The sequence below is a fragment of the Aquarana catesbeiana genome, linkage group LG02 (assembly GCF_042186555.1).
Source record: "Aquarana catesbeiana isolate 2022-GZ linkage group LG02, ASM4218655v1, whole genome shotgun sequence".
Taxonomy (NCBI): domain Eukaryota; kingdom Metazoa; phylum Chordata; class Amphibia; order Anura; family Ranidae; genus Aquarana; species Aquarana catesbeiana.
Window position 1 is genome coordinate 730,095,042 of NC_133325.1, and position 14,596 is coordinate 730,109,637.

The 14,596-nt window shown below is 38.9% G+C and overlaps 1 protein-coding gene across 1 annotated transcript in view; it reads right to left on the reverse strand.

Moving 5' to 3' along the window:
- Nucleotides 1–120: 120 nt before the first annotated feature.
- The window catches only part of NRIP1 (nuclear receptor interacting protein 1), a 116,891-nt gene continuing 102,415 nt past the window's right edge, over nucleotides 121–14,596 (reverse strand). Inside the window, exon 2 of the mRNA XM_073617059.1 lies at nucleotides 121–11,087. Coding sequence (XP_073473160.1) covers nucleotides 7,377–10,799 — 3,423 coding nt within the window. The 5' untranslated portion in view covers nucleotides 10,800–11,087 and the 3' untranslated portion in view covers nucleotides 121–7,376. The remainder of the gene's footprint in view (nucleotides 11,088–14,596) is intronic.

A 14,596-nucleotide genomic window follows, 5' to 3' on the forward strand; every position in this document is an offset into this window, starting at 1 on the left:
AGAAGCCGATTGGCTACCACAGCTGCACCAGATTTTGCACTCTGCAGTTTTAGTAAATCAACTCCAAAGTGTCTGAAATACCATAAAAATTATTTTCAAAAGCAATAAATAACAAGCATATTACTATTTATTTCTTTATTCAAATCCTTACTAGGAAATGAACGTTACATTATTAAAAAAATAATAAAAGAATCACACTGCATTATATACAAGGCTCGTGACATCACAAGAAAACACAAATAAACATTTTCTATAAACTTCAAAACCCCAAAATGATGGAAACCAAATTTCACTGGGTGGCGCTTGATTCCTTAATTTACTATGTTTTATTTTTTATATAAAAATTAAAATATAGAAATGCATAATGTTACAGTATTGGGCTTTCAATTGAAACGGAGACTCTTGTTCAAATCAAATCCTGCTAATGGTTTATTTGACTAAACAGAAAAAAGTACAAAAAACACAATACTGTCATTTGAATTAGCGTCTGACCTGGCTGTTTAAAGTCACTATGCACAGGACATTTTCCCATGCATCGACCATGCAGAAGTAATCACAATTTTAAATAAAATTTAATTTCTGTACATTTCACCCCAAAGTTACAATTTTAAGGTACAATAATATGCACTCATGCAAAACGAAAAAAAAAAAAAAAAAAATATATATATACATGTATTCACAGACTTTATATAACCCCCAAAGAAGATTTTCTTTAAAACAATACAAAAAATTTCTCTGACTTTTATGGAAAACATTATGTACAGCAATCTTTAAAAAAAACATCTGAACATACCAATGCATTAAATGACTGACACGTCATATTTACAGATTCAGTCACACGTCTGTACATCTTTTCAAGAAAGGCAATTGCCTAAGACATATTGTTTTGTTTGTACATGTTCAAAAAAATACATTTTATTTCGCAAATGTTAAGCTCAACTGAATATTTTTTTTTTCACAGCTTAAAAAAAAAAAAATATTGTTTTTTGAATGGAAAAATACAATAATAATGAAGAGCTTATAATTAGCAGGTACAGCAGCATGTACTTGGTGCTCCCAAAACACCGGGTAAAGAAATAAAAAATGATGGATGAGATTACTTTGCCATATAAATGAGTTTATATTGGTAGCAGCCAAGCAGAATCTGGCTCTCATTTTTTAGAGGAACTCACAGAATGTATAGAATAAGCAGATTGGCTGCCATAGGGAACAAAAACCTCACTTCAAAACCATGGGGTAGATTTACTAAGGCTGGTGCACTCGGAATCTGGTGCAGCTGTGCATGGTAGCCAATCAGCTTCTAACCTCAGCTTGTTCAATTAAGCGTTGGCAATAAAACCTAGAAGCTGGGAGAAATGAGCCTGATTTTGCACTCTCCAGCTTTAGTAAATAAACCCCCATGTGTAAACAATTATTATAGAACTTTTTTTAATAAAGCGAAAAGAAAAACATGTAAATAACAAATATGTGTAATTTTAACCGGTTCTCTATACAATGCATGCCATTTAAAGAGGCACCGTCACTTTGCCGATTCACAGGCTTCTTTGCCACCTTCCCACTGCAGAAGACCACCATTTTTTCATTTTGTCGTCAAGATTTTTTCACTGGTGGATGCCAGCCAGTGACAATATTGGGGCCTGGTGATTGGCTGCTTAACCCAAAACAACATCACATGGGAGAGGTCACATGCACTTCAAAACCTGGCGTCCATTATACCCACTAAGCAAGGGCTCTGAACGAGTGGGTAGATGGCAAAGGAGGCCAGATCTTCGATCACACCCTTCTGCAGTAGTGGGATAACTGGAGACAATGAATGGGCAAAGTGATGGCATATCTTTAACACCAACTTCATGACCACACTGCTGTCATCTGCTAAAAATATACTGTACAGACAATATAGCATGTTTGCAAAAATAGCAATATAAAATGGAAAAACCTAACTGTATCATATGAAAGTTATTGTCCGTTTTTTTTTTTTTTTGCTTTTATTTCACCTTTTAACTCAAAATGCTTCTATATACACAAAAATATATATTTTAGGCACACAACAAGTGAGAACATAGAGCATTATCTGTATCTTCAGTGTTTTTCTTTTAGTAAACCTTCTCTCTAGCTGCCTATTTGATAGAAGATTTTCAGTGTATCGTTTAAATCATTTTATTTCTTCCCCCCTAAAGTTTAGAACCAAAATTGTTCTGATTGATATCCACACTGGCAATATCAACTGAGGAGTGCACTAGAATGACGAGTCTGTCTTATCAAGGGAGGCTTTTTTTTTAATAGATTGTCAGGAAGCTAAACTGCAGGAGATTTAAATTAACCTCACTCCAGCCAATACTTCGGCCCCTTTCACATGAGAGATTAGATCGGGTCCAGCCATCCATTTTTCAGCCGGACCAGAACATTCTCCTCTATGGTGCGGCAGATGAAAACAGACTCGTGTCTGTTTACACCCAGCTACCTCCAATTAAATCAAGATCCAATTAAAAAAAAAAAAAACAGAAGAGGGTCCATTCCCCTTCAGCTGACTGGATCAGGTCGGAGGGCAGCTGGGGGTAAACAGACAGCCGGTCCATTTACATCAGGCTGCCCATAGAGCAGAGCGGGCTGTGTCCGTGTTGGCTCTGCATAAGCAGAGCAGACACGAACCTGTCATGCGCCCATTCAGCAGGGGATTAAAAGGTCGATCCCCCGCTGAGCAAAAACGGACCTGGATGTGAAAGGGTCCTTACATAGTTTAGGATGGAGCAAGGAAGGGTTAGAGCCTTATGAGGGCTTTCAATTCAACCTGTGTTTCTTATGGGAAGATCCTCCCTTATGCCGCGTACACACGGCCGGACTTGCCAACGGGTTAAACTCTGTTGGCATTTCCGACGGAAAGATTTAGAACATGTTCTATATCTGAGTCCATCGGAAATGCAGACAGAAAAAGTCAGATGGGGAATACACACGGTCGGAATGTCCAACCGAAAGCTCCCATCTGACTTTTTCTGTCAGGAAGTCCGGCCGTGTGTACGCGGCATTACAGTTCTTGCGAGAATAGGAAATAATAGGAAAACCTCCCAAAAATTGTTTGTAGCTGTCCATAGAAGAGTTAGACCTTATAATGTTTTTATGCTGTCTGGGACTTCTTGTCCTGGTAACAACAGTACTCTCCATTTCATGTATGGTTGTCTCAGGGACAGAAAGTAAGGGAAAATCTCCCCAGTAGGGTCATAGACAGAAATATTAACTGGACAAAAATGTTAAAACTCTTTCACCCTTTATTCAAACCTAAAATTGTGACTGGAGTTAAGCCGGCCATACATGGATCGACTGGTGTACAACCAGCCCGTTGTGTTTTTTCTGAATGATTAGTGTTGTCAGCAACACCATTGTGTTCTGCCAGCAGGAAAGGCTCCTCACTGGCAGAATACAATAGCACTGCTGGAGGGATTTCCCCATCAACACTGTGTTGATGGGGAATTCAAGCAATTTTCTTTCCTTCTACCTGTGGTGGAAGGAAAGAAAATTACATAATATATTGCCAGCCTTGGACTTTCATGAACCTGGAGTTTCAGCGCAAATGATAGACATGATTTGATCATCGCTTAGAACAACTGGGTGACTACTGAAGCATATAGAAATAGGGGTGTTAATATATGTGCTATGTGAAACCGCTTGGTGATCATTCCCTTCTCTATGGAGAAAAGGGAACTAACCAAGTGTGCAGAACATGCATGCATTACAAAAGCAAATTGGCATGGGTCCTGGTGAGAAGGAGTAATGGAGGAGTGAGCGTTATTGGCCAGCCTTCGTGGCATATCACATTAGCTAATATTTGTGGCAGCTACAGATTTCTCCAGTTTGTAACTGGCTATGGAGTTGCTATTGCTTGCTACAACATTTCTCTACAAAGCTTGGATGTTCGTCAATCACCAGCTTATGGGTTGGGTATCCTGAGTAGCTACCGAAGCTGGTCATTCCCAAGGTTGGATCCATACCTTGCATCTTTGTTCCGATGCATTTTCCATAAACATGTATCAAACTGCATGTCAACACACATTGATGTGTAATAAAGCGCCTTGCAATGTGCAACGAAATGCACAGCTTCACACGTTGATGTGCTACCAACGATTTCAGTGGAAAATGCATCAGGCAACAAAATGTACCAAAAGGCAAAGGTGTGACTCCAAGTTACTGGATTGCTGTAATATTTATCTTTCATTAAACGCAGTTAATTTATTCCTAAAAAAAATAGATCTGTATCTCTTTGACATGGCCCAAACTCATTTAGCCTAGAAAAGGTATCTAGTTCAGTATAAAGCTGCATACTGCATAAGCAAGATATAGCGCCATTTCGGTTCTAGTGTTGGCATTTTATGGACATGGTGTTAATGTTATTATCATCTATTTAACTTAGTATTTTTCTATCAAACCTTAAAAAAAAAAAAAAAAAATCACAGATGTCAAATCACTAAAGCTGGATTTGTTGTCGTGGGTTAAGAAAAGAAAGTGTCAATACAAGCTCCAATATTATTAGTGCAGGAACTGACACTCCTTATTTCATTTACCGCTAGGTTACACCACGGTGACCTTGTGGTAACTAGCCATGGCTCACTGTGCTGGCTGCATTGATTTTACATTAAAGAACAGCTGCCAGGAACATAAAACTATCCAAAACTAAACTATGATTATTGCAGTAAGAGTTACATATTGAAAGGGGGGGGGGTCACTTTCCTTTTAGTCACGCGTTTGCTTAAAATTAATGTCACTATAATCAGGCAGCTGATTTACTTAAATATGTTAATAAAGGTTCATGTATACAGTTTAATTTATAACACGAGATGGACAAATAATATTCAGAATATATAAACCACGGACCTGCTGTAGCCCAATAAAAACTTCTTAGCGTGCTCAGGACAATGGTAGCTAGGGGCCAACACTATCTGATCAACATGCACATTTGGGGCTTATTCACATTTCTGTGCTTAAAAACATTTGTGCATTTTCTTGTATGAAGCTGCAAGCATGAACAAACATGCAACTGTACAAATTTGCCATAAGGAAGTTGATTGTACTACTAAAAGCAATGGTATAGAAGTCTACATGTGCTTTAGGTGCATATTATGGTGCAATAAAGTATGCCTACAGTGCAGAACCTAGGGCTTGGATTCACACCTTTGGACCTAATATGCAATAATACATATATTAACTCCATTTAAAAGTGCATTACCACAAGGTAAGGTAATGTGCTGTATATGCCTGGTCCAGTGTGTTGTCATTCCTTCTTAATAACACCCCATATATGTGCACTGAGGGACCACTCAAAGTGAATGGGCTGCCTTATTGCAAAGCACCTTAATGCACGAAAACACACCCAAAGGTGTGAATAGCCCCTTATGCAGCTCCCTGTGTGACCTGAGCCAAAGCAGGCACACCTAAATCAACAATGGTGATTAGAAACTGTGAGATAGAGTCTAAGGGCCTATTCACACACGTGCGTTACTGCAACATTGCAACATGCCATAAAGCAATGCACATGCATTGGTGCACTGCCATTCATGTTCAATGACACCCCAATGCACATATTTTCAATTTAAAAAAAAAATAAAAGTACAGAAATACCTGATTTTTTTTTTTTTTATTCAACCTGTGCAAATTTTATAAAATCCCCCCCCCCCCCCCCTTATGGAGTCTCACATGGTAGATGCTCTGCCATTCCCTGGCCAGAAAAGCAATCTGAGTGCTTTGACCTGAACCAGCAAATGGGTATGCGCAGAAGGTGGAAGGTTCCAGCCCACTAAATCATTTCTCCCAGCTTAAAAGATTAGACAAATACAGAAATTAAATCCCCCAACTACCTAAACCTGATTTGCAACCAAATTACTAAAAAAAAAAAAAAAATTCTCCTCTCTTAGGGGTCAGAAAATTGCAATAATCCCACCAAATTGACATTTGGGCACATGAAATACTGGTTGAGAATCAATAGTTTTCTACTCCAGTATTCAGTCAACTAAAACTTTAAATAATTTACGACTCATTCATCTAGCCTCCGTGAAATCATGCCTACCTCTTTGAAAGGACCTCTATCATTTCACAGCAAGACACAAAACTGAAAAAATATTCTTTGCACAATGTGTGTGCAGGTCCTTAAAGTTTATTGTCCTCTTGTCTGTGCCTAAGTGGACTTTCAAGTTTCCAAGGCAGAATGAATCAAAAAATGTAAACAGAATCTTTTATGAGCAATATTTTATAGCGACGATAATGTAGGCAACAGGAGGGCTTATGCACAAGGCTGCTTTTGCGTAGTTTGAATTTTGCTGTAGAACCAGGAAAGAGAAGAGAAAACAGCACTCCCATGGAGAAAATGATTCTCTCTATTTAAAACAGACCCAGTCATCTTCAAGGCACAGCAAGCCATGAGTTAAAGTAAGATCCTTGCCTAATGCCTTCTCTTAAAATGTGTGGGCTTAGCCCATTTAGGGCAAAACAAAAGGTTTTGCTGTAATTCCAGTCTGCCAGCTGCTTATGCTCAACTTCTCTTTGCTCCTACACCACTCTGTGCATCTACAGGAGCCTGGAAAAGAATTCCTGTGTCTGCTCTAGGCTGCAGTTAGGTGTGTACACAGGACTGAGGATTTCCTTAATTGGCCCATGTGGCAGGCCAAGCTACCTGAGTGGCAATTTTCAAACACCACTGTTAACGATTGGGAGAAGGAGTTCCTCACATGCTCCTATATACCTGGAAGTACCTGGTATATCATTTTACTTTCCTGGGTAAACAGTTTAATAAAACAGCAAAGATAAGAAAAGTACAAGCAACTGTGGGCGCTGGGCATTGAAATTAATCTGTAATTTTGCTCTGCATGGTCAAAGCACGAGTTTGCTTTGGGTATGCCATCTGAGACAAGATTTTCACCTAACCTTGCCCGTAGCATGAATTGCCTTATCTTGAAAGGGCAAACATGGGTACACACACATTGCTCTACTGATTTCAGTACAGCAATGTGTGTTTATCCATTTCACTTACATTGCGCTACTGTATGTTGTCTTTAGCAATTAGGTTGAAGGTTGCCATGAAGTGGAATGCAGTAACCATAATATAGAAAGGTTTCAACAAAAACTTTGTGCACTCTCAGCCCAAAATTGCTGACATTATCCTCAATACAAAATGTGAAATTCAGATCTGCAGCTGCTAAATTATACAATAGGCAAAGAGAAAATTATGTACATATAGAAATAGGCTACAATCACAAACAAAATCATCAACTTAGGTAGATGAAATGAAACCATGTCCGTAAAATCATGCTTTACTTTTGTAATCATGCATGTCGACTCTGAAAAAAAAACTATTTTGAAACATTGAAAGCAAAAGGGTAATTTTTTTCATTAAATTATTCAGGTTCCTTTTTTATTGAAAGCATATCGAAGAGCCCGTACTTACTGCCATTGGAATTGTGTAATGTTTTATTTACATTGTGATTGGAAGGCTTATTAAAACCAAGCAAATTGGTTCCTGGGGAGTGGAAGGGTTCTCTTTTTAATGTCATCTCTGCTGCTTGTCCCAACAAAGATTCTGTCCAGCTGGTCTGATCCCGGAAATTATGACCAGCTGCTGAATGTGCCCCCTTTTGCAACATATAATACAATATGGGGTTAGTTTTTGTCAGCCTTGGCGAATCCTTTCCGCGATCATTTTTTTCGTTGTCTGCAATAACCCATTTGATAGGGCCTTTGTCACTAGGATTTGGGCACATATTAATCTGTCCAAGCTCAGTCCGTGGGGAGCTATTTCTGAGAATGTCTGGGGAAGAATGAGGAGGGTTCTTTAAAGGAGATGGATACTGAAATGCCTGTTGACCAAAACTATTTTGTTGAGAAGGTTTTCCCATAAACATATTCAGTGATGGAAGAATAAGTTCAGAATTGCCTACTAAGTTGCTTTGGTTTCCCCTCATCAACTCTTCAACTGCAACATTATTTCTATGCTGAGAGTCTCGGACACAGTTTTCTGAAAGCAAAAGCTGTTTCAGCACATTAAAACCTTTACTCTCTCTTGACCAGCCTACATTTTTATTTTCACTGAAGACATTCTGAGCCATAAGATTTTTCTGGTCATGATCCATCTTTGTGCCATTCACTTCTTCCCGAAGGAAAGATGACTCGCTTGCACAGGGTGTGTAACAAAACTGCCTGTTTCCAGTGTCTGGAGAATTAGGTTTTGCTATTTTGACATGGCTTTCTGTAGGATCATTGGGATGCATTTTTCTTTTTTTGGGTACTATGCAAGACATCTTTGATTCCACTTGCTTGGATTCTGGGTGGTGGATGTTTAAACCTAGATCACAAGAGTCAAATACGTCATTTGTCTGACGTAATAAGCGGCTCAAAAGACCATTTTTTGAAACTGATAAATCATGTGGGGTAGGGTGCAGAGATTTTATGTCCTCAGGGGGAGGCCTAGGTGCTTTCTGAAGAAATACACCTGTGTTCGGGGTATTTGCCTCTCTTGTTTGATGGGAATTGGATTCATCTTCTGGCTCGGTTTTGATTTTGACAGCTACAATCTGCTCATCTGCAAAGTTTTCAGTCCTATCTGGTATCATTTCATCTTTAACAATAGGTTTCTGCACGGTTTCACTTCTGCATTTGTTAGGTGCAGCGAGAAGTAGCTGAAGTACTGTGCGTCGTTCTAAAAGGTTCTCAATTTCAGATCCAGGAAACCTAGAATCTAATGGAGTAGATGGTCTGCTAAATCCCCTACCTTCATCAAATGGATGCGACTGATTTGTGATTAGAGGACTGTTTAGTCTGTCAATCAACCCTACAGCATTGGAATTAATTGCACCCATTGGTTTCTGTGGCCTTTGTTCCTCCGAAGTAGTGCTCTGCATTCCACATTGAGCTAAATTTTGTAGCAGCTTGCTAGCGCTAAAAGCAGCATTAGTTTGTGCATTGTCTTTTGGTGTGGGGACCGCAGTTTGAAGTGTTTTGCTTCTTGTAAGCTCCACCAAATGCTTTGAAGCTGGATTAATAATTCTTTCTGGCTGAACACTGCTTACATAGGAAGGGAAGTTAGGCTTAACTGGAAATGGCTGATGAATTAGATTTAAAGGAGAGGCAGATGCTGTAGACCTATGCAAAGACAGTGTGTTTAATGGGGAATTATGAATGCTAGGACTTTCTGAAAGATGGACAGGTGGGGTCAAGTTAAACTTTGACAAGTCAGCTATCTTTTGTTGTGTTCGTGGTTCTTCCATTATTCGTGTGTCATCCAAGATTGCAGGACTGTCATCCATTTTATGGCCAAGAAGCAACTGTAATAGTGTTACTTTCTGATATGGTTTTAGCGTTGAATCCATGGAAGGGTCTTTGTTTTCCATACCATTTTCAATTCCATTAACTTTTGGTTCCCAGGTTTTAAGCAAAGATTCTGTTAAATTATCTATAGAGGCGGATGAGTGCAATGATTGAGGCTTATCTGTCCGATTTTTAAAGGACAAATCTATAGGAGCACAGTTAGAATGAGTACTTTCATCATCACTACTCTCCTCTTCTGTAAAACTAGGATTGTTATCCGAGTAGTCATCTGTAGTTGTTGGTGTAGCACTTTCTTCAAAAAGAGAATATTTTTCACTATGTACATGGCTTTTTCCAACACTTGAACCATTGTGGCTTTTGAGCAGATGCAAAAGCAAACTGTTGTTGGGTGAAGGCTTTGGATGGTTTTTATCTATATGATTCTTATAACCAACCGATTTAAGGGGAGAACTTGGAACTCCAAGTTGACTTGAAAAAGGAGACATATTGCCTGGATCACTTAGTCCATTAGTTATTGTCCGAGTTTGACTGTTCAGGCTATGTGAAACATTTGCTGACAACTGGAACCGGTTAAGATCTTTTTCAGAGCTCTCCTTCAGTCTTGCCATGGCAGCCAGTCTTTCACTGGCTAACTGACTTGCACTCTGTGCTTTTAAGGCATGTTCCCTAGAGTATTGCTGCAAGTGTGCTTCACTAGAGAGCAGCAGAGCTAACTGACTGCAGGCCACGCTCGGTTTGGGTGAGACAGTAGGACTTGACCTTTTCTCCACCATGTTTGCAACAGCTTGAAGTCTTGCAGCACATGAAACTTGCTCACTTGTGCTTTTGGCAGCACTCTGGGCAGGAAGAGGAGGTTCAATGTGCTTCTCCGGTAGCGCATTTTTACCTAAAACAGTCAGATTGTTCTCAACGATTTTATCTTTTGATCTGCTCTTGTTTAATAGTGACCTTAGATGATTGGAGGCCATTCCATAACACTGGTCCTCTTTTTCTTCATGAACAACATCTTGGTTGATAGAAAATCCTTGGTCTTTCAGACTCTGTTTTATCTGCTGTGTCAGAGCAACACTTTGCAGCCTGGAACTAAAAGACTGAAGTAAAGAGGCAAGCAACGTGCTATCCTGCTTCACTTTGGGGACATTCTCGCCCACTCCAGTTAAAAGAGGTTCATCCTTGCCATTCACATTGAGAGAATCAGATAAGCGTCTCCTCTTTGCAGCGTTCCAGTCTTCTGAAGATTGCAAGAGCCTGGCTTTCTTGAGATGCAGCATGCCAGACCCTTGACCATCACTGTGAACTGAGGCATTATTCTTACAGTTATTGAAAACACTGCCAGAAATGTTAAAGTTGTCTTCAACTTTTACACGGCCAACAGAATGTTTGTCAACCACCGTCCCAGAACCTCCAGCTGCTTGATGCATTAGTAATCCTTCTAGGTAGGTTAAAACAATAGAATCCTGTTGTTTTTCAGAGCTAAGCTCTTCTCCATGAGTCATGTTCAACAAACGTATACGGAGAAGCTGTGTCTTAATCGACTTTAGACGAAAGAAGAGTTGGAGCAAATTTTCGAAAGTAGATGGCTGCTATTTTAAAACAGCATTTTATGAGGAATTCCAAACAGATGTCCTCTCAAAAACCATTGCCAAGAAATTGAAAGTCCCATCTTAAATTAATGTTGATACAGCATGTTTAAATGTAACTTTTCCTTGATATATTCCTCATATAAATAGGTTGTCACAGATTTTCCACTGAAACGGCACTTCCATCCTTTTCCAAGAATTTACCTGTAAAACAAAAAACACAAGACAACCATAAGAACTATTGTTTTTATTAGCCAACATCATGCATATTTAAGTTAATTTTACACAGATAAGACCATTATACTAAGTAATACTAGGATATACTAGTTCCAATAAGTTAGTATTCTCCTACAGTATTGTAAAATAGTTTTAAAGTATATTTTTATAATCTATTTGGTTAGCGTAAGAAGCAGATAAAACCCCTGTTGATTTTTTTTTTTTCTTTTTTTGCCATTTGTGTCTCGTTCAAGAGATTTACTTCATGTTCTGTAGTCACAACATGAAGCGAGAAGAAATATTTCCAAAGTGAAGTAATTTCTTTTAGAAAACTGTCACCAGGACAAGTGTTACTACTGGAAGATGTTCCCTCTTTTTCTGTTCTGGTGACAACTTTCAGCCCCAGTGATAATGGTCAACAGGAAGAAAGGGTTACAGGTGACACAAACAGCAATAAAACATGACAGGGTTCCCCTACTCTATCCAAAATTGAAAAAAAAAAAATATTTTTTTCTTCTTTGGATAAAATACAATATAGCACTATGATAAAATCAAATAGAAAATCATTCTTAAAAAGCTTTAAAAACAACATGTAAGGGGAGCCCATACATGTAGTAAATCCTCATTACATGCATCTCACTATATTAAATACACTGCTGTTGGACCATGAAAACATGATCATAAACATTCAATTATAAATGCCGCTGTAAATAATCTCATTACATCATATAGGTAAAGACACATGTCCCACAAATCAAGGACCCAGTCCTGTGTCCAATATAAACTCAACGGGCACACAGGTTTTAGCTATTTGCCTGCTTTAAATCTGCACAGGTCACATAGATATATTTAAGAGTTCATGTTAACTACACCTACAAATAATGGAGTTACAGTGTTTCCAGTTAAGGATACTGGTAATGTAGACAATATAGACACAATTGTGCATTTCCAACCTTGGGGCAACCAGTTTGGGGAAGACCCTTTTCTGTTCTAGCATGTTTATTCACAAAGTCGGGGTATAGAAAGACATGGTTTGATATATGGTCTGGAGGAACTTTGGGTCTTCTCATCCAACATTAGTGTTCAACCTCACAAATGCTAAATGTGCACAAATTCTCACAGATACTCTCCATAGTTGTGAAGGGGCAACTCCATATTACTGCGTATATTTTTGGAATAGAATGTTTGGCCATATGGAGTAGTTTCATAGCATAAAGATGTCGTCCACACTCAGCATTTCTGCAGATTTCCCTCCACTGCTTTGCTGATGCTCATCCTGATCTCTTTGCTTTCCCGGAGCCTGTTAAGTACCTACCTCTTCCCAACAAAGCAAGCCCAATTACAGTTTTCAGTTGCATGGAATCTTACATGTATTTTAGGCAATTACACAAGCTATTTGATTCCATGACTTCTGAAAAAAAACATTAGTAAACTAAAAGGTCTTCTGAGATATATGCTTGGACCATTCCTTTAAGGTCAACAAAAAAGACCCTTTATACTCTTTCAGAGCGCTTTTTTCCCTAACCAGACTGTTTTATTTTTTTTTCACTGGCTGTTTAACAGCTCAAGATTCACAATAGAAACTCAAACACGGGAAAGTCAACTTGTACCACTCTTAAAATAGATTTAATACAGGGTAAGTCCACAATTGCAATGTCAAGGTCATAGAGTAGACTGTAAGATTACAGACAGGACTGATGTAACAGCTGGCACTTGATCCAAGCTCCTGGGGTTTAGACTACACTTACCATACACGCTTAATTTACACATACTGTACATTGTGTCACAAGCGTTTATCACGCTTAGGAACAAACAAGTATTTGGCCCTGTGTGACATCCAGTGGGAAAATGTGTAGATAGCCTTACAGATACCGATTACAACAGAGTATATAAGTCACGCTAAGTTTGCAATTAAACAATTTTCTGTCTTTATTTGAGACATTTCAGACTCTTCTGATCTTATATGGAAATCTGTTGTAGCGAAATTCCAGATAATGTGAAACTGCTATTATGCAAATTGAATACTTATAAGCACAGGGCACCACAGCAAATGATAAAGTGATATTGTTATAAATTTAGTCAAATATGCAGTCGTTGCTCAAATTAAAACATTTGTGTTTGGCACAAAGGCAAGAATTTGGTGGGTGGCTATTGATAGGTGGAGCCTGGAATAAATGGGTCTGGACGTGCCCAAAAAAAAAGTATGTGCAGATTGGACAAACTGAGGATTAGCCCTAAATAGATTGCTAATATTGATTTAAATGTGAGGACAACACAAGAACCTGGGGTTGGTAAATGAAACGTGATGAGAAGTATGAAGGCGTCCATTACGGACAACTCTTCCTCAAAATGTTAGGTCCCTGTCTGTCCAGTGTCCAATGTTTATTCAGTGGGTTCAATACTTTGAATCATGCCTTAAATCAACATGCAAATAACAAGTTCTGAATTCACTCTGACTTTCCTGATCTGCATGCTTGTTGAGGGTCAATGTCTCACAAAGTACTCAGGCTGGAGACAAGAAAAATGGCAACCCATGTATTCATCTCTGTGAGTGTTTTATTTAAAAAGTGTAACTCTGTTAACACTTAATCAGTAAACCAGGTAAGGGAGAAGGTAATGTGTAAAGTAGATCCAACTTTCATACATCTAAGGAACCCTGTGAAATCTTCTGGCTCATACCTGTTCTGGAAGTCAACCCCCCCAGTTGACAAAGTGTCCCGGATTCCATTATGTATTTTTACATAGTCACGCCTGATGGATGGAGGTGTAGACAACTGGGTCCAAAAAGTACCCTGTGAAAGAGTGGTAGGCTTGGCACAGTCAATGGTGAGCAATTAACAAAATCCACTCAAGCAGACCTTCTCCACTAGTGGACATTGTCTCTTTAAAGGAAAATTCCACAATGACTGAGACAGTCCATGAAAAGCCCCCATCTTCCATACATCTCCAGTAATTTCTTGACGCTCCATCCAAGGTTAGCCTGTGCGAAATACCTGGGGGTTCCGGGTATGGGGGGCATGATACCTACTCCCATGCAAAGTACTCAGGTCTTGTGGCCAATTGCTAGGCCCGGGCACCATCACATGTCAAGGAGGGTGAAATCACGACTCATTCTAGTCTCTGACAATAATCAATGTGGGGTATTTTGATGCCAACTGCTATGGAGGACGAAGTGGTGGGGACTGCTGAAAATGTAAATATCAGCTGGTGATAGTGGCATTGTCTGATAAAGAGGCGCACTATGTCCTGAATGGTCAAAGTGACAGTGCCTCTTTAAACATTTAAATATTGAGGAAAAGATGTTAAGGATTCTATTAGACCTTTGGGTGAAAAAATCAACCTTGTGGCACATATCTTCTAACCCTTTATAAAATATTATCTTTATAAAGATGACTTTATTATGTAAGAAAGTAGAGCAGTGATTATTATTTTTTTTATAAGAATAAGATGCTTTTCCTTTAAAATTAGTCTCTTGGCTTACTGGACATTCATCTATT